The sequence below is a fragment of the Cyprinus carpio genome, chromosome A24 (genome assembly GCF_018340385.1).
Source record: "Cyprinus carpio isolate SPL01 chromosome A24, ASM1834038v1, whole genome shotgun sequence".
Lineage (NCBI taxonomy): Eukaryota > Metazoa > Chordata > Actinopteri > Cypriniformes > Cyprinidae > Cyprinus > Cyprinus carpio.
The window spans coordinates 19,984,803-20,009,909 of NC_056595.1; the positions used below are offsets into that span (position 1 = coordinate 19,984,803).

Here is a 25,107-nt window from a genome sequence, read left to right on the forward strand (position 1 = left end):
ATAATAAATGATCTGTGGGGTATTTTGAGCTAATAATGTAAAAAGGGGCATAATATGTCAACTTTAAGATATTTTGAATGAAAACTGGGAGGCTTGTGACTGTGCCATAGACTGCCAAATAAATAACAGTGTCAAGGTCCAGAAAAGTATGAAAAGCATCGTCAGAATAGTCCATCTGCCATCAGAGGTTCAACCGTAACGTTATGAAGCGACGAGAATACTTTTTGTACATGAAGAAAACAAAAATAACGACTTTATTCAACAATTTATTCAATCATTGTAGTGCCATTTTGGGGTATGGAGAATATGAGCTGAACGCATGCAGCATATGCTTTTCTGTGTCAGCCTGTGTCTGTTGTTTTAGGTTATCAAGTGTTTTTTTTTTGTTTTTTTTGCTACATGTTACAGTAAAAACCTTCAAGGGTCGATAATAAAGTTTCAGATGGTCTTCATCATGTTCTTATCGGAACATGGCAGTCTGATTCAGGATGACACACTTAAATGAGGTGTACTAACTTCTTAGGGTACAGGAATAACCTGGAGATAGTCTTCTAAACAGAAGGGTTAAACTCACAGCAAAATGTGTTTTTTACAACAAGAAAACTTCTCTGTCTCTGTCAAGAAAACAGATTTAATGAAAAGACCTGAAATTACCTCACGGTGCCACAGGAGTCTGTTTACCTGGACTATGAGCAAAGAAATAATCTAAGACGTGAAAAAAAAAAAAAAAAAAAAAAAAAAAAAAAAACATATTTTCAGTGTGCTCTGAAGGAATCTGTTTGGCTTGGTTCCTAAAATGTGTAAAACACTGTGTATCTATTTAAGCTTCAATATGAACCTGGGAAAAAGTTGAAGAAACGAGCCAAGACAAAAGAAATGTTGTCCTGGAGTTCTGAAAGTTAAGGGTGCCATAAAATGCATTGATACAATACTTCACATTGTTCTCTGATGTCCCCAGAGTGTGTATGTGATGCTTTATCTCAAAATACCCCACAGATAATTTTTTACAGCTTGTTGAAATAGCCACTTTTAGGGTATGAGCCAAAACACGCTGTTTTTTGTGTTTGTCCCCTTTAAATGGAAAGAAGAGTCCGGAGCTTCAAGAGCTCATGCTCGCGGGCATACCTGTGTTATGCTTTGACTGGTGGTCTTCACATTGCTTCCAAATTAAATGGTTAACTACCACATTCCTATTTACAATCATTCTGGTAGCACATGAAGGCAGCATTAGTGAAAACAGGCAGAGACAATGAGCTTTAGCAACATTAGCCTTTAAGAGGGCCAAGAAGCTCTTTTGGAAGATAAAATATGAGGCGTGATGCTTACTTTGTCTGGAGTCTGGACGTTTGCACACAAAGCGTTGGTATCAATCCCTCTTCAGAAGCAATCTTTGCACAACTCCAGCTGAACTGACGCTCGTTTGTGAGGCAGTCTGGCATAAATTGTTAGCACAAATGTATAGGACTTTTCCGGGGGGTTTTTTCCAGGACATTTCCTTTGAAAATTAAACACAACACTTTTAATGGCTCTTTGGCATTGACATTGTACCTCCAGCAGCTACAGCAAGAAAACAGTAATGGCGGACTGCAGCTTCTCACTCAGGGCTGTGTATATGCTAACAAGGCATATAGCGTCACAAATGGCTGGGACTTTCCCAGACTATGATGTCATAATAGTGAGAACTCTGTAACTGCTAGTGTGGAGAGACTGTTTATGATTTATTTAGATTATAAAACAATGAGTGGGTGTATTTTTACCATCATAGGCTGTTTTTTTTCACACACTGTGACCACACAACTGTGTTCAAACACTTCATAAAAGTAAAACACCTTTTGTACCCTTGGTAAATATGATCAAAGAAGACTGAAAATAAATCTATATTGTCTATCCTTTTGATCATTTATCAAATAAAAAAGGACAAAGATCTAGCCTTTGTTTGAAGTAAAACAATTGAAAATGGTGGTGGTGGTGGTCTCATGATGAAATAAATGTTTTTTTGTTTGTTTTTGTTTTTTTTCATAAATACATGTTGGCCACAATTTTTGACACTCCTAGAAATGATCAAGAGTAAATTATCTCTTTAGTATATGAAAGTGAAGTGAAAGTTGTGATATTTGCCAAGTATGGTAACCCATATTTGGAATTGGTGCTCTGCATTTAACCCATCCACACAGCAGTGAGAAGTGAACACACCATGAACACACACCCGGAGCAGTGGGCAGTTATATCCAGCGCCCGGGGAGCAACTGGGGGTTCAGTGCCTTCTCTCAAGGGTACTTCAGCCATGGGTATTGAGGGTGGAAGAGAGTGCTGTTCATTCACTCCACACCCACAATTGCCCCCTTGATTAGGGTTAGATCTAAACTCTGCAGGAAAGTGGATCTCGAGGTCCAGATTTTAGGATCCCTGACCTAGATAGATTAAATCTGGGGGGAAAAGAAAGGATGTGTTGTTCAGAACATGGTAACTACAATAATTATCAAAGTGGGAAGTGATGCCCTCTGGGGGTATTTGGCCAGGGTTTTTTTTTTTTTTTTTACACCCCAGACAAGGTTTGAGAAGAAAAAAATCATTATGAAAATATAATTATATTTTCCTTAAAATGTTCTTCCTAACTTCAGGCCTTATTCTCATGTCATATATAACTGTGATGTTCTGGAAAACAACAAACTTTAAAACACTTTTTTCTTACTGGTGAAAACCAGATGGTCAAATCTGTTTTCTCTCAGGTACATGGCAGTGTAAGCTTCACAGTGAACATTACTACATCACTCTCATCAACGTAGTCCAACAACAAAAATATATCTTGACTACATATTGGTTATTTTGGGAAAATCCCAGGCATTTTGAGCAGTATAGGATTATAAAAATATGTGCTAATATAAAATTAAATTAAGTAACCTATATAAAATTGCTAAATAAATCTATCAGTACTTTTTTTACTTAAGTACATAAAAAAATTTAGTACTTTTGTACTTTCACTTGAGTAAAATTGAAAAAGGATTACTTTTACTGGAGTAATATTTTATTATATGTATCTGTACTTTTACTCAAGTACTTGATTTGGATACTTCGTCCACAGTGTTGGGAAGGTTACTTTGGAAATGTAATAGGTTACAGATTACAAGTTACCCTACTTAAAATGTAATAGTAGTTTAACTTTTTCAATTACTTTATTAATGTAACTGATTACTTTTGATTACTTTTTGATTACTTTTCTTAATTTCTAATGAATGTTTATTTTCAACTGTTAATAATTTTCAAACATTTACACCATGCAGAGGTTAACCTTATTGAAGTGCTCAACACTGTCAGACTTTCAAAATCCATCATTGCTTGAATTAAGATGATCAAATTTGAACACATCCACCACAAAATCAGCCTTTAGTACCGCCTTGTACTTTGAGATCGATCTGAAGTTCAATGCAGATTTAAAAATCATAAGAAGTTGTTTACTGATACTGTTTTTGAAACCAAATCTTTGCATAACTACAGTAAACACTGCATCTAACAATGGTCTGGGGAAAATAGTTAATTAAAAAATAATAATAAATAAAAGCATATTCAACCCATACGGTTATCTAATAAGCATACGTACTATTCTGTGTACTAAACTCCTGAAACATTGGTGTCTCTTTGTATATGATATGATGATAGTTTTCTCAAAATAAGTAAAATGCTCATGAAGTGAGAGATTATGTTCTAGTTCTACAGATTATGTTTATGTGGTTATGTACTCACATAATGAGGCAGCAGAGGCTGAAAACAATGCTAGCTTCAGTAGGCCTATGTGTAGTGAATGAAACGGCATGTATGTGCCATTAATTTCCACAAGGGGCAGACTGGGAAAAAATTTCAGACCCACAAACTCATACAAACAAATTCTGAAACATGGACAACCCTATTTTTTGGTATGGACCTGACATAAAAAAAAGTGTAAATCTTAACTTGGGGACATGCAAAGTAATTAAAAGTTCTCTCCTGAACTGCATCTTCACTTCCATTTTTCTTTTCAGTCCCTTTATTTTGCCCTGATATCTATCTCTCTCATGACTTTAATACTCAATATTTAACAAAACTATACTTTCTAAAATGTCAAAATTAGTACATCATTAGTACATCACTACAATATCTTTATAGAAAAATCCTAATACTGAACATGAGTCATGTTTCTCCCCTACAAAAATTAACCATGCTTTTATTATAGTAAAAGTAATTATCGAATGGCGGATTCGGAAATTATTGCTTTAGTACATTCGGCAGGCAATTATACAATATTAAAATAGCGGTGCAGTATTCATATATTGTCTTTTCCGGCTTAATATTCACAGACACTAGTCCATTTCGCATTTTGATTCAAGTGTACTGACCTACTTTTGATTTATTTGTCCAAAATGTGGCATATTCCGTCCGCATTAAGTTATCCACTTTTTTCCTCCACGCGGAAGTAAGCCTATGGGTGAGACTTCCATTTCATTAGCCGCTATAGGTAAATAACGAGGAGAATAACAACGTGCAGTAAATGGTAAAACTGTTTGCAGTACAAACCAGTGTGTTCTTAATTAAGATAACAGATTAAAATAATATGATAGGACACACCAATTCTCAATATCAAGCAGCAAAACAAACTGTTTCGTACAGCTAAAAATAGCTGGACGCAAATTAGACCGGAAGCTAGACCCATAGAATTTACAAATGGCAGCGCCCATTTTTACGTCAGGAAAAAGGTGGATAGGAATTCCGTTTTTATTACTGGATTCTACGAAACAGACTGTGTTTTCTGCATCGCGGGAATTATATGGTCGTATGTCTCAGAACAGTCAGAGCAATTTGGGAAAGAAATCAATTAAATCTGTATGTGGATGTGTGTAAATATTCAAATGTAATCCCTTTTGTAATCGTTAACATTTTCATAAGTAACTTTAGTAAGACTTTAGTTTCATAAGTTTTTCTTAGAAACTGTAACTGATTACAGTTACATTTATTTTGTAATCAAATTACGTAACGCCGTTACATGTAACTAGTTACTCCCCAACACTGTTCGTCCACCACTGCATATAATTAATAAAAACAACAAAATATATGCCAATTTCCATTTCGAAAGGGAACTCCGCGCTGCGTCCTCTAGAGAGTGCTAGGGGAACGCCTCCAACATGACCGGTGTCTGAAGCATGAATGAAAAAATTACAATGAACTTGACATTTGCAGGAGGCAGCCTATGACGTAAACAATAAAGTGTTTGCGGGCATAAAATAGTACCTGCAGAATAGGTCATCTTCTTCTTTGTCTTCAAGCCTTGTGTATGGAAGCACATGCATTTGACTCACGTGAGAGAAGGATGGCCTCTCTGTTTGCAGTCGCGGAACTACGAGAGTAGAGGTCTGTACTCGAGTTCTTTGTCAGCGTTTGCATGAGCGCGGTTGCCTCTCGAGGGAGTTGAACAAGCTTAATGCTATGCATTAGCGGCCGTTTTTGTTGTTGCCTGATTCTTGAGGGAATTTAGTGTCTGAAAAGAGTGTGTTTGGTTCTCGAAGGAGATATAGCCACGCTGCGATAGTCACGCTGGAGGGGTTCCCCTAGCGCCCTCTAGAGGACACAGCGTCTCATTCCCTATTCTCGGGGAACCATGGTTGTATGTGTAACCTGAGACGATTTTCTGTAAGATAAGTAAATTAGCCAATTTTGTTTAAATGAAGGATTGCAGAAATGAGTGCACCCTACTGTAGATTTAATTCAGAAAATGTATAATATTCTAGTACTTAGTATGTCCTCCAGAACTTAAAGTATACTGCTCTGGCCCTTCTTGGCACTGAGTGTACAAGTTCATGACAAATTTTCACATCTGTCCTGTTTAACTCCTGGATGACCTGCTCTGATCTTAAATGGGGAGTTTTGCTCACCTCGTCTCTACAGAATCCCCCACAGCTGCTCAAGAGCGTTAAGATTGAGTAAAATACTGTACATATACACTGAAGGATTTTCACCTTGGACAAATGAATATATTAATTGTCATGCTGAAAAAATGCCCAATAATGCAGGGAATGAGGGGAGGGTAGCATCTTCTGTTTCATGTTTTTGCATTATATCACACAGTAGTGTGTGAATTCATGCCAGCATTGATAAAGCACAACTCCCTCACACCTTCAGCACTCATTCATCCCTATATAAAAGCTCTGTTGTGAGCACGTTCACAACTCTGCAGTGACACCGCTAATGTACGACGCTGCAGACGTGTTATCTTTGTTATTGGGCGCACCAGAAAACACGTCAGCAGAATCGTACGTCAGCGGCGTTACTGCAGTGTTGTGAATGCGCTCATAACAGACCCGGAAGAGAAGACAATGCTGAATAAAGTCGTAATTTTTGTTATTTTTGGACCAAAATGTATTTTCGATGCTTCAACAAATTCTAACGGCCCCTCTGATGTCACATGGACTACTTTGATGATGTTTTTATTACCTTTCTGGACATGGACAGTATACCGTACATACATTTTTCAATGGAGGGACAGAAAGCTCTCGGACTAAATCTAAAATATCTTAAACTGTGTTCCGAAGATGAACGGAGGTCTTACGGGTTTGGAACGACATGAGGGTGAGTCATTAATGACATAATTTTAATTTTTGGGTGAACTAACCCTTTAAAGTAGAGACCTGATTATTTCAGGAGCCTTATCACAAGTCCATTGTAGGTCTTTTTTTTTTGGAATGAGTAGTCAGGTTGTTTATTGTTATTCATTGTTGTGAATGCAGTATCAGAGTTATGGAAAATATTCCAATCCAGGTTCAATTTAAAAGTCGAATTTATTACAACACGTCAAAAGATATTGTTTCAATAATAGTGAACAATATTTAAAAAAAAAATCTGTTACAGTTTCCCCTTGCAGATTTAACATAAAATGTACAGTATGTACAGATGAGCTTCATATATTGCATAGGATGTTTTATTTTAATACAATAGTGAAAAGACTCAATAAATATTGCTGTTGCCTTGTTGTATGGCCGTTATCTAATATTATTTACTAATACAGTACTAGATCATATTGATTCTGACCAATCAAGTCATAATTCATTGATTATATCAAAAGGTTTCTCACTCTGCAATCTGAACATGGCCATAAACTGATAAAAGTGTGAAGCATAAGGGAAATTAGTGTTTATTATGTATTTTGATATTAATTTCTACTCAGTTTTCTATAAATTTCTATCAGTAATTTAATTAAAAGTGCATTGAATGTATCTCTGTAGGTTATAACTTTGAAACCACTTTTCTAAAGTCAGTTAGTTTAGATACTCTATTTTTTAACATTTTAATCATAAAAAAAAAAAAAAAAATCTCTGTATTAAACTCTCACATGAGGCAGATTTGGCAACTATTGCATATTTCCACACCCAGGACTTGTTACAGGCACCAACCTGTCACTTTTTCTCTTGTAATATAATTTATTATTTCCAAATGTTTTCTTTACAATCTGAATGTCTGTGTAAATGACTGTAGAGTTGGCCAGGACAGAGAACGGATGCCACACTGTATAAGGACGATGGCAACTGAATGCGATCTGACTGCAGGGTTAAGAAACCTGACTGCCTATTACACCGCTGACATCTTGTCTGAACCCATGCAGGCCGTCTCCTCTGATCTGGTTGAGTTCCCTCATGTCAGCTCTGAGAAATACTCCCCTTACTATGACAGTCAGTATCCTTGGCAATTCACTTCACACCTTTGTTTTTTACTTTATTAACACTGAACAAAATTATAAACGCAATGCTTTTGTTTTTGCCCCCATTTTTCATGAGCTGAACTCAAAGGTCTAAGACTTTTTCTATGTACACAAAAGGCCTATTTGTCTCAAATATTGTTCACAAAGCTGTCTAAATCTGTGTTAGTGAGCACTTCTCCTTTGCCGAGATAATCCATCCACCTCACAGGTGTGGCATATCAAGATGCTGATTAGACAGCATGATTATTGCACAGGTGTGCCTTATGCTGGCCACAATAAAAGGCCACTCTAAAATGTGCGAAATGAACATTCAATCCATGGGCAACAGCTCTGGTGGACATTCCTGCAGTCAGCATGCCAATTGCATGCTCCCTCAAAACCTGCAACATCTGTGGCATTGTGCTGTGTGATAAAACTGCACATTTTAGAGTGGCCTTTTATTATGGCCAGCCTAAGGCACACCTGTGCAATAATCATGCTGTCTAATCAGCATCTTGACATGCCACACCTGTGAGGTGGATGGATTATCTCGGCAAAGGAGAAGTGCTCACTAACACAGATTTAGACAGATTTGTGAACAATATTTGAGAGAAATAGGCCTTTTGTGAACATGGAAAAAGTCTTCGATCTTTGAGTTCAGCTCATGAAAAATGGGGGCAAAAACAAAAGTATTGCATTTATAATTTTGTTCAGTGTAATAACATGGAGATTTTTGAAATGTTATGAAGATCTTCTGCTTTGATCCTCTTTCAGCTGCTATTGGCAGACCAGAGTTTAAAATAGAAGTAAGCAGCGACAAAAGGAAGACAACGCTGCATGTGGCGGACATCCCCACGTCTCTCTTTAATGAGGATAAAAAGAGACTGAATATTCAGGATGTTTTCGGAGACACCCTGCAGTATAAAATTACCTATAGGAAAGCCAAGAGCACAGGAAAGGTAAGTGTTTTCCATAAAGTGTTCTATCTTGCTTTTCTCCTATCTTATTTAATAAGCAGGAAACAAAGCTTAGCTCTTTTACCATTTAAAGTCTAATGAACTATCTTGACTTACAGTACAAAAACAACTTTTCAAAGTTGTAAATAAAACAATGATTACCAAAGTATGTTTTACGATAAAATACTATTTCAGACTTTCTACTTCAAAATTACGTTTAAATCAACGTTACTGATGTTTGTTTGTAAAATTTACTAGCAATTGAGTGAGTGAAAATTGTTTCAAAGTAATACCTTCACAATTTTTTGACTAAATAAAAGTTTTTTTTCTTCTTCTTTTTTTAAGGTAAAGACTCTGAGCTTTCTATTACACAAATAAATATATATATATATATATATATATATAGTTATATATATATATATATATATATATATATATATATATATATATATATATTTAACTCAGAGGTTTATTAGTTATAGCTCTAATTAAAAACTAACAATTTTACAAATATTTATTTTACTCAGCATGATACATTATGTTGGGCACAATAAATACCACAGATAAAAAATATAACAAAAATGTAAAAAAAGTCTATACAACCATTCAGAAAGATTTTTTAAAAAGAAATTTATACTTTTATTCAGCAAGGATGCAATAAATTGATCAAAACTGACTGTAAAGACATTGATAGTGTTACCAAAATATTTATATTTAAATGAATTTCTATTCTGAAATATAAATCATAGTTTCCTCAAAAAAAGGTAGCTATTAATAAATTAATAACTATTGTCAGCATTGATAATAATACTAAATGATAAATCAATATGTTAGAATGGTTTCTAAAGGATAATGTGACACCGAAGACAAATTAAGAAAATTCAGCTTTGCATCACAGGAATAAATTACATTTTAAAACTGTAATAATATTTTAAATCTTTTAAATTGTAATAACAAAAAATAAACAATGTTACTGTTTCTACTGTATTTTTGATCAAATAAATGCAGCCTCAGTTAGAATAAGAGACATTAAAATGTTAAAAAAATCGTAATTATTCTAAACATTTGGCTGGCAGTATATATACAATATTTAGATTATACATATTTTATGTGTTTGCCTCTTCAGAAAGAGAAGATCAGTAAAAGCAGCATCATTGAGCTGACGGATTTGGACCAAGAGAGTTACTGTTTTTATGTTCAGGCCTTGCTACCTTTCCGTGCTCAAGACAAACAACACGGGGGAGATCGCAACATCCAGTGCTCTTCGAAGCAGCCCTTAGCTGGGTAATGCTTTGAAGATTTTACATTAACACTTCATGGTCAGGGATTTTTCATCTAACAATCCTAGGAAAAAAAAAAAACAAAGTTGGGGAATTTTGTCTGATAGGGAATGAATACTTTCCCAAAAAATAGACTCTCTCCCCTCATCTGGACTCTGGCTGTAATGCATACTTTTATGAAGTGTCGGATAGCTGATATAGTATCATATCAGAGATTTATATGGACTTTTTGCAGAGTAAGACGGACGTTTCATAGCCAGAGCCGTTCTTATTATCATTTTGTCAATAACAGCAATCATTATTTGTCATCGTGATGTGCTGTTTGTACTACCCATAAGGCTGAGTCTTGGAATACCTAATTAAAATTATGAGAAGAGGTCCAATGACCCAATTTGTAAATGTGGGGTAACTGATTGCTGTAAAATTAAATGTCAAACTTAGGGCCCTATCATACACCCGGCGAAATGTGGCGCAAGTGTTTTTGCTAGTTTCAGCCTGATACAGTTCTCATTTTGCCGTCCTGCACCGCATTGTTTAAACAGCGAATGCATTTGCATCCATTTGTGCGCTCATGGGCGTGCTGGTCTGAAAACGAGGTGTGTTCAGGCGCATTGCTAATGCGTTGCTATTTTGAGGAACTGAAAATAGACTGCAGGGTAGACTAACTCAAACCTGGTCTAAAGTCTGTTTTTTCTTTGTTATTTAAAGAGCACGTTAGTATAGGTGGGTCCACAACGCACATACACACTGCTTATTAAACGCACAACAGCGCACAAACATGCCAAATATTAAAAATGGAAGGATTACAGTGCAAGAGAATATTATTGTGTAGTCTACATAAATATAAAAATGTCATACATGTAATAATGGATAGTCATCACATGTATCAGAATTAGGCTACCTATTTGCTCGTGCACGAGCAGCTCCGTTTCATCTCAGAGATGCGTTCTCTCTTTGCCCTTGCCAATTCCGTCGTGTAAATAGCAAATCTGTCATGGGACGGGCGCAACTGGCTCTTAAAGGGAATGGGAGATGACACTCTGATTGGTTTATTGCACGTTACGCCCAAAAAACACCCATTACTCATTAAGAGAATGGGGACAACCTGTTTAGATCATGCGCCCAGGCACTTAGATCATTAAAATAGGGTCCCCAAGTGTCATGTCAATATCAGCTGTACAGAACATTAAAGTAATATTAAAAATCTCACACTTGGTTTTTAGTTTGGATTAATTTTGTGTATATTAAAAACACTGATTTGCACGTAACTGTAGCCTTGAGACTTTGAGGGAAGAAGAAAAATGTACTTAACCAGGGCTGGACAATAACAATAAAATACCCCTCTTGGAGTGTATCCTCAAAACCAGTTATGTCATTATTGAAAGTAAAAAGTTACGAAAAAAATTGCATATGTATCAATATATTGGACGTATGAACATCTAAAGTGACCTCACTGCAGTCAGTGTACTTAATGTTATTAAAAAAAAAAAAAAACACTCATTGATCTTAAATGTCATGCTACACGGGGATTGAGGAGCAAGGAGACGCAGGAGAATCCTTCAAACATGGAATTTAATTCATAAAGAGTAAACACGAGAACTTTGAAGACATTTAACAGTTGACAAAGAACTGGGAACTGGGAACACTTTAAATACACAGACAAATGGGATTTGAGATTACAGACTAGACACACCTGGGATCAATGAAACAAAATAGGAAACACCTGGAATAAATCAATGAACGGAAGACAGAAACTTGGTCATGGAGAGAACAACAAACACAAAACACGGAACAGAGTCTGACACAATGCCGCCCCTCCAGAAGGTGTGTCCTCACGCCATACAACGTCCAACGTCCAAGCCGTTTGGGGCGCCATGGCAGTTCTGGGAAATGGGATGTCCTTTTGGCTTGCCGCAATAATGTCCTTTTGGCTTGCCATATGAACCGGTGGCGGGCTTGGGTGAGTCATGGATGGCGGCAGGCTTGACTTGGGGACGGCCGGCTGATGGGTCCCGGATCGGGATTGGAGTCTCTCTAGACACCGTATGACTGCCTCCTTCCAGCTCCACGGGGGGATGGTAAGTCATCCTGATCCAGAACAGCGTCACCAGGGTTTCCCCTTCAAGGGAGCTGGTGAATGGCACAAACACCCTCACATAATTGACCATGATGAAGAACATCACTCATTCATCTATTGGTCACGACGCGAAAAGGAAAACAAAAGACTTTTAAAACAAAACAAAAACCCGGGAACCCGCTTACTGTTTCGGTCAGCTGTTCTATCACGCTACACAGGGATCGAGGAGCAATGACACAGAAACTGGGTCACGGAGAGAACAACAAACACAAAACACGGAACAGAGTCTGACACAATGCCGCCCCTCCAGAAGGTGTGTCCTCACGCCATACAACGTCCAACGTCCAAGCCGTTTGGGGCGCCATGGCAGTTCTGGGAAATGGGATGTCCTTTTGGCTTGCCGCAATAATGTCCTTTTGGCTTGCCATATGAACCGGTGGCGGGCTTGGGTGAGTCATGGAAACAAGTCACAAAAACCCGGGAACCCGCTTACTGTTTCGGTCAGCTGTTCTATCACGCTACACAGGGATCGAGGAGCAATGAGACAGAAACTGGGTAATGGAGAGAACAACAAACACAAAACACGGAACAGAGTCTGACATTGACTGATTAACTTTTGCTTTAACAGTGATTAATCTATAGATTAATCATTGTAAAAAATTATTTATACAGTGAAGAATATGCAATGTGATTATTCAATTTCTGTACCTGATCACCTACAAACTTAAAGCAGTGTTTAATAAGTATCTTTGTTCTATTTATTTATTGTGCTATCATTTGTAATTTGTTAGTTTCCCTTATATTTACCTTATATTTAACTAGCATCTGAATTTTTGCCAAAAGTTTATTTATGAGAAAACAAGATAACAAAAATCAAAAACAATGATAAAAACAGCTAGTTTATTTTGTGACAGGCCCAGTGAAAATGTTGGCTGGGCAAGAAAAAAGTATAATATATAATACAAGAAAAAAGTATAATATATAATACATACATATTGTCAGTAATATAATAAATTGTCAAAATACTTACATTAGCCTTTCTCCTAACCAGACCTGGTGCATGTTTAAGGGTCTCTGCAATCTGGCTTTCAGCATCCATGCTACTGTAGTAGACGAAGGTTATGATTTCATTATTGTAAATGGTTTAAGTAAAGTTGTTAGAGAGGAACATTTAAACTTTACATTTGAACAAACAGGTATTCATCCCATTTGTATTAGCAATCATGTAGAATTCTGTCACTACATGTTGATTTTGCATTTGTTATTATATGTTATTTAATTTAAGATAATTTATTTTAAATTATTTCAATTTGGGTCAAGTATATTTATGACAATTTTATTGCATACAGTTAGTGTTGGCGGTATGGTTATATTCTAGGCAAGACTCCACATACCTATCCATGCAGCCATGCTTGGACAGAGTGGGGAAACAGCAAGACAAACCCCTGGGGTACAAATTAGAAGGCACCATTGTATGCATACATAATTACAATTCAAAATACATGAGTTGTAAACAAAATGTGATGAGAGACTGCTTCCAATGAAGAGACTGTAAAGAAAGAACAAAGTTAGATTGGATTACAGGTTCAGTTGGTGGAGTTGGGGTTGGAGGAGGGAGTTAATTGCAAGCAGCGACTAACGTGGCCTGACTGAACTAACGCAATGCTGAATAATGTACAATTAAATAAATGCAAATACTGTTGATTTTTTTTAATACTTATTAGAACTCTGTAAACGGAGAGTTCTTCAAGTCTCCTCTTCCCCTTCTTTCCTTTGAGGCTAAACTGTGACCAGTTTTCTCATGATTTGCCACACTCTCTCCATAGTTTGGTCCACCAATTGTTGAAAGGTATTTAACATGAATTTATTTTAAATGGAATTGTCAAATCCTATGCATACACAGAACAGTTCAGCTGCAAATAAGTATGTAAAATTCTTAACCGTTTTTCTTTGGAGCTCTGGCCCTGTGTCTTCCTCTCTTTTCTGCAGTAGCCGACGAAGCAATAGAGAATGCTCTTCCTGTTTTGCAATTATTATTTTATCCAGTTTCATGAGGACATTTAACTGGAAATCTGTAATATAATTTCAGTTTGTAAGAACTTCTGTTGGTTTGATATTTTATATATATTGTCACAAGGTGAAGAATTACAAGACCAGGATTGCTCAATAAATGCCCCGAAGGGTGGATTTATTTACAAGAGGGAGTGTAAAAGAGAAAGGTCCAGGTGCCGTGAGTGCTATCTTCCTTCTTCCCAGTGCATTGGGTCCATGCTGTGCCCCTGTTGGGCTGGTCGGTCACACACTACTGTCTGTGGGAGAAATGAGAGGGCGAGTTAATGCTCAGTCTCATGGAGAATTGCCTCAAAGGTGGCAGGGCTTGCGTTGCTTATGTAGCCGCCGCCTGATGAGCTGCAGCTGTGACCGATCAGCCTGTGGTGAGGACGGGCAGATGTTCCTCGCTTGTTTCCAGGGTGAGGCTGATGAAGCTTTGGGATGCTTGTCACACTCCCCCCATTCCCCCCCCACCCCCAAGTGTCGTCCTGGTCCTGTTGATGATATGAGACAGTAGGGGAGAAATAGGGGGTGGGTGGGGAGTGACCCCTGACCGACCTTCTTTAGTTAGAATAATTTTACAACAGGTCCCATATCTCAACTATTATTCCATGAAAACTGTTTAGTTAGAATAGTTTTAGTAATGGAGCGCGAGAAACTATCGGGTCACCCTGGCATTGGTGTCCTTAGCATGAACCATCCATTTGGTGCAAGCAATCTAAGTGTGAAGGGTTGAATTGTGGGTGAGGTTGTTGTAAGGAATCTACTGGAGTGGTGAATTGACCAGGGCCTCCTTTTCCACCACTGCGTAGTTTCGGAGCACCTTCTGTAGCCAAGCCATGTGGTGCTCCAATGGCTCGGTGTGTATTTCGATGTCTTCCATATAGGCTGTGGCATAGGACCGACGGGGTCCTACGTCCACAGCTGCGCGGTGCCCAAGCCTGAGCCCACCGCTGATGTAGAACCAGAGCCTGCCGCGACTAACGAGTCATCACCATGGAAAACGACACAGGATCAGGATCACCGCAGAGCCAGAGGCCACAATGTCAGACCAGGTGCAAGAGCCGGCAACAGAGCTTGCCATGGTGGAGAGCGCCATGAATAGAGAAAGTGCGGAGGGAAGCTCCGCCCATTGCACCATGGCTGAAGGTGAGCGGGATTACACTCCTCTGGCTCCGCCTCATCCCTCTGTGCCTCAGGCTCTGTCAGGCTTCTCCTTCCCTCCAGGCTCCACCTCAATCCTCTGTCGCTCCGGCTCCACTGTGGCCTTCCAGATTCCCACGTCGGCCTCTACGGCTGGAGCATTACTATCCCTCCGTGGGCTTAACTCTGGTTGTACTGTTGGGGTGTTGCTTTTCTTTTCACTGGGATGTCGGGGGGAGCCCTCAGGTGGGCTATGCTCTGAGGGCTGGGCAAAACACTGGGAGCCCCAACTCTGTGGCCTGGGCCATTACTGGAGCGAACTCTGGGGCCTGGGCCGACACCCTTCTCCTCACCCATGGTTTCCTCTTCTTGATCAGGGGGAAGAATAGTCTGGGCCCAGCATTGGGCGAACTCTGGGGCTTGGGCCAGCTTACTGGAGGCTCGGGCTGGGCAGACGACACTGTAGCGAACTTTGGGGTCTGGACCAACAATGGAGGGCGCTCTGGAGGGGCGGGTACTGGAGGGCACTCTGGAAGGTGCTTTCAAGGAGCGGGCATTGGAGTGAGCTTTGGGGCTGGCAGACTTGCCACATTAATGTTCGTTGGGCTTGCCATATTAATGTTCGTTGTGGTTGTGCTTTATGTATGGGCGGTGGGTTTGGGTCTTGGGTGATGGAATGTTTTTTTTGTGATTGTTGGGTATGGTGTGTTAGTTAAGCGAGGTGGGTTTGTGCTTTTCACATGAGCTAATGGGCTGTCATTTAGTCAACTAAAGAAAAAAAATATTTTTTTCACCTAATCTCATGTTAATCTTGAGTACCTATAGAGTAGTACTGCATTCTTCATGTCTCCAAAAAAGGCTTTAGTTTTATCATATTTATAAAAAGAAAGATGCAGCCAAGTACCTCTCGGAAGTTTCTTTTCAAGCTCCTGGAGGTGCTTCATGGTGGAGCTTGCTAAAGAGTGACGAAAGCACTTGAACGCACAACAAAATAGAGACCACGCCACAACGCCTGCAGCCTGGAATCATGACCGGGATAATTTATAGCTGGGACCGCTTCCATCTCTCCATCTTTTAGTATCAAACGATGTGCAAATCCAGTGTCGAACTTGGTCTTGTTTATAAAACTTTCGTTTACATAAACAAATTGTGTTGTTATGTTGTTTTGCTGTAAAGGAAAAACAAACTGCATCCACTGTTTACTTTCGTCAACAAACACACTTGTGAAACTCTGTTGCTGTCCCGGAAAAACACACTTCTTTAAACGCCCCGAAAGGAAATGTCCCGTAGCACTAAGGCCGGATGTTTCATTGATAGGTGCGATTCTCGCCTCGCTTCCGCAGATCACGTGTGCGTGGGTGTGCTTTTCCGAGAGAAATGCTCATATAAGGAGTTCCTCCATTGTCTACGTCATTAAATCCACAANGTGCAAAATAGGAAGGGTCAGATTATATTTTCATACATTCCTTTTGACATTAATTGTCTGTTCAACTTTATTTTATCAGGCAAAGTCCTTTTTTTAATAGACTTTGGATATTGTTGGGTGGCCAGTAGTAATAGATGTCCTGAGGATTTTTTTTTTTTTTTTATAAATATATATTTTAAAAAAATAGTAATTTGAGGATTAGATCTCTTTTATTTACATATTTTGTTTTGGTGTGCAAAATAGGAAGGGTCAGATTATATTTTCATACATTCGTTTTGACATTAATTTGTCAATCCATTTCTTAAAATTTCCTTTGGTACAATTTTCACAAGTTTACTATGTAAATTAAAAAAATTAATAAAAAATTAGTAAAAACTCCAAACTGATCACCTTTGCAACACCACTGGTTATTCTTTCAAAACCTGATTTCATAATGAAATCCAGTTGAACATATTTCTTTACACATAATCATTGTTTGAAGGCACAAGATGACTGTAATATCAAATTAGATAATCTGGCCACCAAAACGCAACAGTATTATTTCCTTTTAATTTAGTACTTTTAACAATCAGTTAATTTAATTAGCATACAATGCAAGATTTTATATCACCCTTGTTACTGAAATAAAGATGTAATTCAGGCTACAGTTGCCATATTACAAAATATTTTACTTAACTTGCAAAATCAACATAAAATCCATGATTTTTATAATAATCTAGTGACTAAATTAGGTAATATAAGTGCATTTTCTAATGTGGAAACTGTATTACCAAAACAATTTAAAAATGTAAACCAGTGAGATTTATGTAGCAAATATGCATACGTCTAGGTCTACCACACAAAACCACCATGTCAGTCATCAGAACTGTGATGGAAGTGTTGCTTTTTAAAGTTTTCTAAAGTTCTATGGGAAGTTCTTGTATTTGTTGTCTCATGGAAATGGTCCTCATTTGTTTTGTCTATGGTGCTCCTGTGGAAGTGCTGCACTTACAATCAGTTTGCCCACTTGAATGTCTTGTAAACTGGCAGACAGACATTAAATATGATTTAGACTTATTGTCACAAGCTCATTTGTTATAAATGTTTGTCTGATTGCTTCCAGCCAAGTTAGTAGCCTATTCTGCCACCTCTGAATGCAAACTTTCTTGCTGAAACACTTTGTATTTGTCATGAAGAGTTTATATTATATAATAGTAATGGCTCTTTTTGGCTGCATTATTGTAATCAGATGATACACTCAAACACACACAGACCCCCTGCATTCAACAACTGCTTTAACTTTATTTTATTTTTTTTTAAGTTTCTTCAAGTTTGCATGGTTTGTGTTGGTTTGATTGGCTGTGGCTCAGAGGAAGAGGATATATATATATATATACATATATATATATATATAAATAAAAAATTATATATATATATACATACACACACACACACACACACACACACACACACACACACACACACACATACACACCAAATACTACTACTACTAATAATAATAATTATGATGATGATGATTATTAAGAACAGTACACCCAAATTCCACAAGGTTTTTCAATCACAATGGGTCTCACTTGTCTGGGCCGGCAGATATTTGGCTCAAAAGGAAATGTTTTTGGATTGAACTGCCTAGTTTACAGCCTGCGTAGAGAATCGGTCATGCTCTGATTAATAACTCTGTTGTGATGTAGGTTAGAACTTCAGTCATCAGCTCTCAGATTTCATTTATCTAATACCTAATCCGAGTACAGCAAGATTCCCAGCAATGCAGCCAAATTTGCTTTTTAAAAAGGTTCATTCACAGGGCTTGAGGTATGTTTGCCTGCAATAATACTTAAATGTACCACAAGGGAACAGACTGCACAGGGCATTGTGGGACAAATTTCACAACACAAGCCCTTGGACGAAGAGTCTGATGGTAATTCGTTTGAACATACGCTGCTTTGATGTTAAAGATCTCATATATCTCTCTTCCACTCACCAGAGAACATCTGTTACAAGATTTCCATGTCTATGTTTAAAATTTCTCACATCAATAACTCAAGAATTTACAAGCTGCTTGTGTACAGAGACTGTGACCTTCGCACCACATTCCAGACCATTACTGTTGACATGTTACAACTTCCTTTGAATACAACCGGATATGAATTGTGACCATTTCCCATTGACGTCACTGACTTCACTACTCTCACTGATTTCAGTCAATCATTCCTCAGTAACAACCTCTTCCTCTGTCCAGCAGCACATCAACAGCTTTTTTAACAATTAAAGGGATTGTTAAGCCAAAAGGAAAAACCTCAAGTTGTTCCAAACCTATAGAAGTTTCTTTCTTCTGTGGAACATATACGTTTTAATATAATTATTAATATTATTAATATAATATATTTTGAAGAATGTTGGTAACTAAACAGTTGATGGTCCCTATTGACTTCCATGGTGTTTTTTCCATATTATGGAAGTCAAAGGGGGCCGTCAACTGCTTTCAAAAACTTATATATAACCAATACTTTAAAGCACAGTATGTGAATAAAAAACTTTACTTTAAAAATAACCACAATCTATAAAATATTCACTAGTATAAAAGTGGAACAATAACTCTGGTCTCTCTTCTCAAATATTAAATGAACACATTTTATTTACAAAGAACTGGTACGTGTGATTTGTGATTATTTAATTTTTCAAATGCAATTTAAGATTCCAGTATGAATTAGCTGAGAGAGACTGGGAGATCAAACACTAAACTGATCTAGTTCGACTGGATTAAGACATGCCACGAGTCCTGTTGCAGGTTGACATTCTGTTTTCACAAAGATCCTGTTGTATGTGGATCTGGCAAAAACACCAGGGTGTATCCAGCCCTTGGGGAGCACTCAGAAATAATCTACAGTTTCAGCAGTCAAAGAAGAGGATCAGGGGACTCAATGCTGTTATTGACGCACTTTACTAAGCAAATACAATCAAAAAAATTTTTTTTGTTTTTTTACATGCGTAAACATGAAGAAGATTTAATATGGATAGTTACATAATGAGTCAATTATTCCCTGGAAAAGTTTTTGGCAACTTCCTGGCTTATTTTTGTTTTGGCTTTGTTCATGTGAAGGTTGGTTTGAATAGTGGGTTGGATGGAGCGACTTTCAGGTTGACACACCTGTCTGCTGTGAGACAGGGTTGACTGATGTATCACACTGATAATTATGATGCCCGGCCTAATGCAACGCTTCTGTCGAAAATCATTTGAAGGCATTTTTAATGGATGTGGGGTTGGTAGGTCAAGGGCTTTGTGATTAGGATCATTGCTGAAAGATCTTGTAAACTAGCTTAATGCATTAAAAAAAAAAAAAAAAAAAAAAAAAGATTTAGTTTAATTTGTTACTAAGCAAAGTAAAAATGAATAGTAATTAGTTTTCTGATATTGCAAATCAAGGCTCATTGGCTTAGAACAACTGTTTTATTTAGTTCTTGTCGAAAAATAGTTCTTAGTTCTTTATTGAGTTCTCTGAGTTCTACAAGAGTCATTTGTTCGTGAATTGGGCTACATGCTGTATGTTTTTGTTTCCCTGAAAGAACCGTTGTTTGTTCAAGAATCGCAGTAGGCTACACGAGTCACGCTGCATGTTTTTGATTCACTAAAAGTACTGGCTCGTAACAATTTGTTCTTAAATCAGACCACAGTAATAAGGCTGCATATTTTTTTATCCACCAAAAGAATCGCCTCATAAGAGTAATTTATTCATGACCTGGGCTACACCAGTCGCACTGTAAGGCTTTTTTTTTTAATATGTTATGTTAATAACATAACATCCATTCAGGATAAAACACAAAGAAAAAAATACAACAGACATATAATCAATTTACATATTCCGATAAGAGAGTGAAGGGGGAACAATATATATATATATATATATATATATTCTTTTATGTAATCCAGTATTTTAGAGAAAAAAAAAACACTGACAAACATCAATAGTACTAGCTTTGGCCTTATTAACTCGTGCTGTTGTACATTCACAGGCCACTATTTTAAGAAGACTATGGATCCATCCGATACGTTTTTCCACACGTGCGCTGGTGTAAACCAGTTCTGTAATATTGTCTTTTTTGCAGCTGTTTAACCAGCAAACAACATTCTTTTTTGTATTGAGCTTATACAAAAGCCAGAATCATCATTAAGAAGACATCACCTTGGTTTAACCATGTAATCAGTTTGTAGTAAAGAGGATAAAACAAAGTTTACAGGTGTCTACAGATTATTGACAATAGGACAATAGGCCTCGTAAGAGTCATTATTTCGTGAATTGGGCTACACTGTTTGCGATGTATGTTTTTGATTCTCCAAAAAGAACCGCTTCATAAGAGTCGTTGTTTGAGAATCGAACAACAGTGGTCGCACTGCATGTTTTTAAATCACTAAAACTAACCTGCTCGTAAGAGTCGATACATGAATAACTGAAGCCTACGAGGACGACTCATTAGAAAGACGTTTTGCCATTATTTCACGGCACATAATATGTAATGCATTACATTCAATACAGACTCTGAATTTGCATTCAAAACTCAGGTGAAACAGTGGTGCAGGGGGGCTCAGCTGAATGAACTCACAAATGTGAATCAAAACTTTAAAAAAGGTAGGCATATAGCCTACTTTGACTTATTTACTTAATTGGATGTCAGCAAAGGACTGTGAGAAAAACACCTCCATATATGAACTCGTCAAATTTAATATACCAAGAGGAGTCTAAATATTCTTCAGTCTCACTCCTACATATTCATGGGACTGCTATTTTCATCCTACATGTGCCGCATGAGCAAGCAGTGACTCCTCTTGGTCTCTCATCATAATAGTGCTGCAGTGAGCAGAACAGTGAGGTCATGCCCTGTCAGCAGCTCTGAGTGGATGGCTGATGACATGAGCCATGATGAAGAAGCCTCTGGAATGGGGTGACCCTGTCAGGCCTCCATCTATGTCCAGGCCTGATAAAGATGTCACTCCTCAAATCCATTCAGAGATGGTGATGTCTGCTTTGGCACTTACCTGCCATTCAAGGATGTTGCTTAAGTTGTTCTTCCTTATCTAATCCATTGTGAAACTAAACAAGACCAGTTCTTTTCCTTGAAGACATCTCCCTTGAGGCCCGGATAGAATTTGGCTGAAATGAGGGACTCAGAGCCTCCTTCACAGGAAACTGGACAGATTTTGAAGACCAGCGTCTGAAGTACTGTGAGAAAAAGCTGAACGCTGCACAGAAATGATTTAGGCATGAGCTCTAGAGATTGAGGGACCGCAGAAATTATGAGAACTTCTAATGCGTGGTTAACTGGTTTAGCACGGCTGACTGTTTTCAATGATTTCACAGATGTGAGGGGTCTTATCAATGCTGGCCACCCAGAATTTTCACACCAAATCAATATTTTTAGTTCCAATATAGTTACATTATTATGTTTAGCCTTTAACTAAACAAATACTAATTACAATGAATCATCAGTATCACGCAAATTAATATAGGGGTAACACTTTACATTAAGTGTTAAATTACATATTTTTTTTATTTTTAAAAACTGATATAATGTATGGATAATCAAGTAAACCTACTGTAAGTTGCTTCAGTCCAGTAATTGTTCCTGTTGAAATATTAGTAACAAAATAAAAGTTATTCTCACATTTACTTTATAAAAATCATGAAATACACTGCAAGAAAAATGTGTGGCATGACCTCAAGTGGACATTTTTTAGAACTGTACTAAAAGTCCTGAACTATCAATCAGGCAACAGAAGGCATGTAGAAGTTAGTGTATACCAGGTTTTTCAGCAAAGTTTTATCTAGAGTCATCTCTAGAGAGATTAGAACATCATATGCAACCACCTTGCAATCATTCAGAACATCTTAAAGGGGTCATATGACGTTGCTAAAAATAACATTATGTTGTGTGTTTGGTGTAATGCAATGTGTTTATGCAGTTTAAGTTTAAAAGAACACATTATTTTCCACATACTGACTTTTAGATAGACTTTGGTCTTTGCAACTTTACAGATCTTCTTTATGCAGAGCTTGTATCACTCCAAAGAGAAAGCAAAAATTTAAATTGCATCATATGACCCCTTTAACCAAAGTCACAAGTTGGCAGAATGTGGTGGCAAGATTTAAAAATGTATATTTTTTTTGTATCTGATCTTTAAATCTGAGAGTTTATTTGAGTCAGAAACCTGTAATACTGTCCATGAGGCTCCATGAGGAATTCACAACTCAAGTGGAGGGACTTGTCCCCTTTGAGGCCCCATTGAACCCCAACATTGTTCACTCCCTCAGAGGATTTTCCACTAGATTTCCTCTAATCTTATGTAATAAGCAAACCAGACACATACTGCATTGATGACAAAGACTATTAAAATCTTGGTTTAATGATTCCAGACTGACGTGTTTTGTGTTTGCTTATGTGACGGCACTAAGTGTTTGTCTATCAGAGAGTAGTATCTTGGATTTAAGGCTGATTGGTTATTGCCTGGGATGCATCACGTCCCACTTCTCTCTTTGTGCTGGTGTTAATGGTGATTGCAGGTAAGCATGCTATGTTTTAAAGGGGTCATATGACGTTGCTAAAAAGAACATTATGTGTGTATTTGGTGTTATTCAATGTTTATGCTGTTTAAGGTTCAAAAAACACATTATTTTCCAAATAATGTACATTATTGTTGCTCCTCTATTGCTGTTTTATTTGCAGGTGACCAATCATTTATTAATGCAACTTGACTTGTATGTGATTATTTACATCTGATTCAAAGTTGCTTTGTAATAATTTCATGTGACTATCCATCCAGCGTTTCATTGTTCTTGTTTCTGTCTGGTATTGATACCTACTTTTGTGAGGAGTTGCTTTATCAATTAACTGATGTCCATATTGCATTTAGCTTTAAGTCTATTGTTATAGTTTATTCATTTATGTTTTGATTTATTGCAGGAGCTGGGGTCTCACGGGTGGACGGATCTTCTTCCTTGTGGTGGTGGTTCTTTTTTTATTGCGTGCTGTGTAACACTCTGAGTGTTTGGTAGTGTGATCTGGGTGCACAGTGGTGTGCCCTTGTAAAACCAAACTCCTTTTTATCTCTTGCCATTGGGAGCCTCCACCCTGCTGGTATTTAATTTTGGTTTGTTTTTCATACAATTTCTATAGGTATATAAAGTTGACTTGTGTCTTTACCTAGGTTTTTTTGTGGGGTTTTCGGTTTTTCCTGTTGATTTTAGTGTGTAGTATTTCAAAATAAGTTTGTATCATTAAACATTTGTATTTTTATACTTTACCCACGTTTCTTGTCTAATTCTATGAGGAAACTGTATCTGTGTGCTTGATCCCTCAATTTTTGGGTTGTTTGAGTATTTTTCCCTGGGGGTAACTTCTATGGTGGCGTAGTCAGATTTTCTTACTGATAAAAGCTTTGGCTCAGGTCTCAAAATTGCACCAATTCGCCACACTTACAATGGCACCGCCAGCTTTGTGTACCCTGTGTATTTTAATGTGCTCAAGCCTCAAATACAAAATGTCTCAGATCCTTAATTAACTGGTCACTATTTTTAAAAGCTTTTCTAGGAATTACAGCTGTTCCTTACTCATGGAATGCTGCTCACCCCAGGAGAGAACTGAACCTCTGGTCTGAAGGTCACTGTCAAACATTTTTTGTTTTCCCAGATGAGAAGATAGATGAACATGTTCATCTTAAAAGGCTCTTTTGAACTTATGCATAGCTTTGTTACACATTTATTGCCAATTTTGTAATTTGTAAATTGATGATTAAATTCGTGTGTGTGATAATCTCTTTTGACTTTATTATTGAATTTAACAAAAATAAAGTTTCATATTTAAGCCAAATATAATAAAGGAAAAATTTTAATGCTCTTAGATTTCACAGACAGACCAACATGTTTTGTCTAAAACCGGCCAAAATACACCATAGCTTTCAAATTTAGCTGTCTTTCTTCAGATTAATTTTTTTGGGCACATAGTTCCCTGTGGGCATAGATAATATTAAATTCAGTTTAGATGAGGCAACACCAGTTTGGGTTCCTGTAATTAGTTGGTGAAACATGCCCTTATTTTGCATGTTTAAACATAAATGACTTATTTCTTTTTTAATTAGTCAATTGCACATAGCAAAAGTTTCGTGAAATTTCATGGGGACACTATACAGTTAATGATATTGTCAGTAGTCATGGCAATTTATTTATTTATTTTTTAACTCGTCAAAATAAGTTGAGCAACTTTTTTTATAAGTTATATGAAAGCCAACTTTATAAGTAGGTTAAATTTAGGTTGAAATGAAACCCAGTTGATTACTACTTGAGTTGAAATGGGGGGGGGGGGGGGTTTGCATTGTCTAATAGTGTAGTTATGTGTGAAGCAAAGCTTTCTCAGATCTTGCATTCAAATCAAACAGCCAGTGTTGCCAAGTCCGTACTTTTCCTGCGATTTAATACCAATTTTGA

At 37.3% G+C, this 25,107-nt stretch overlaps 1 protein-coding gene across 1 annotated transcript; it reads left to right on the top strand.

The window, feature by feature from the left end:
- Positions 1 to 7,362: 7,362 nt before the first annotated feature.
- LOC109065991 (tissue factor-like) lies at positions 7,363 to 9,943 on the top strand. Its single transcript, XM_042714915.1, has 3 exons — positions 7,363 to 7,691; positions 8,474 to 8,658; positions 9,782 to 9,943. Exons 1-3 carry the CDS (start codon positions 7,520 to 7,522, stop codon positions 9,941 to 9,943), a joined length of 519 nt encoding a protein of 172 aa, XP_042570849.1. The 5' UTR covers positions 7,363 to 7,519.
- Positions 9,944 to 25,107: the final 15,164 nt, after the last annotated feature.

Coding starts and splice junctions, on each gene's coding strand:
- LOC109065991 (XM_042714915.1), top strand. CDS start 7,520: ATGCCACACTGTATAAGGACGATGGCAACTGAATGCGATCTGACTGCA. Junction 7,692..8,473: donor ATACTCCCCTTACTATGACA/GTCAGTATCCTT, acceptor ATCCTCTTTCAG/CTGCTATTGGCAGACCAGAG. Junction 8,659..9,781: donor AAGCCAAGAGCACAGGAAAG/GTAAGTGTTTTC, acceptor TTGCCTCTTCAG/AAAGAGAAGATCAGTAAAAG.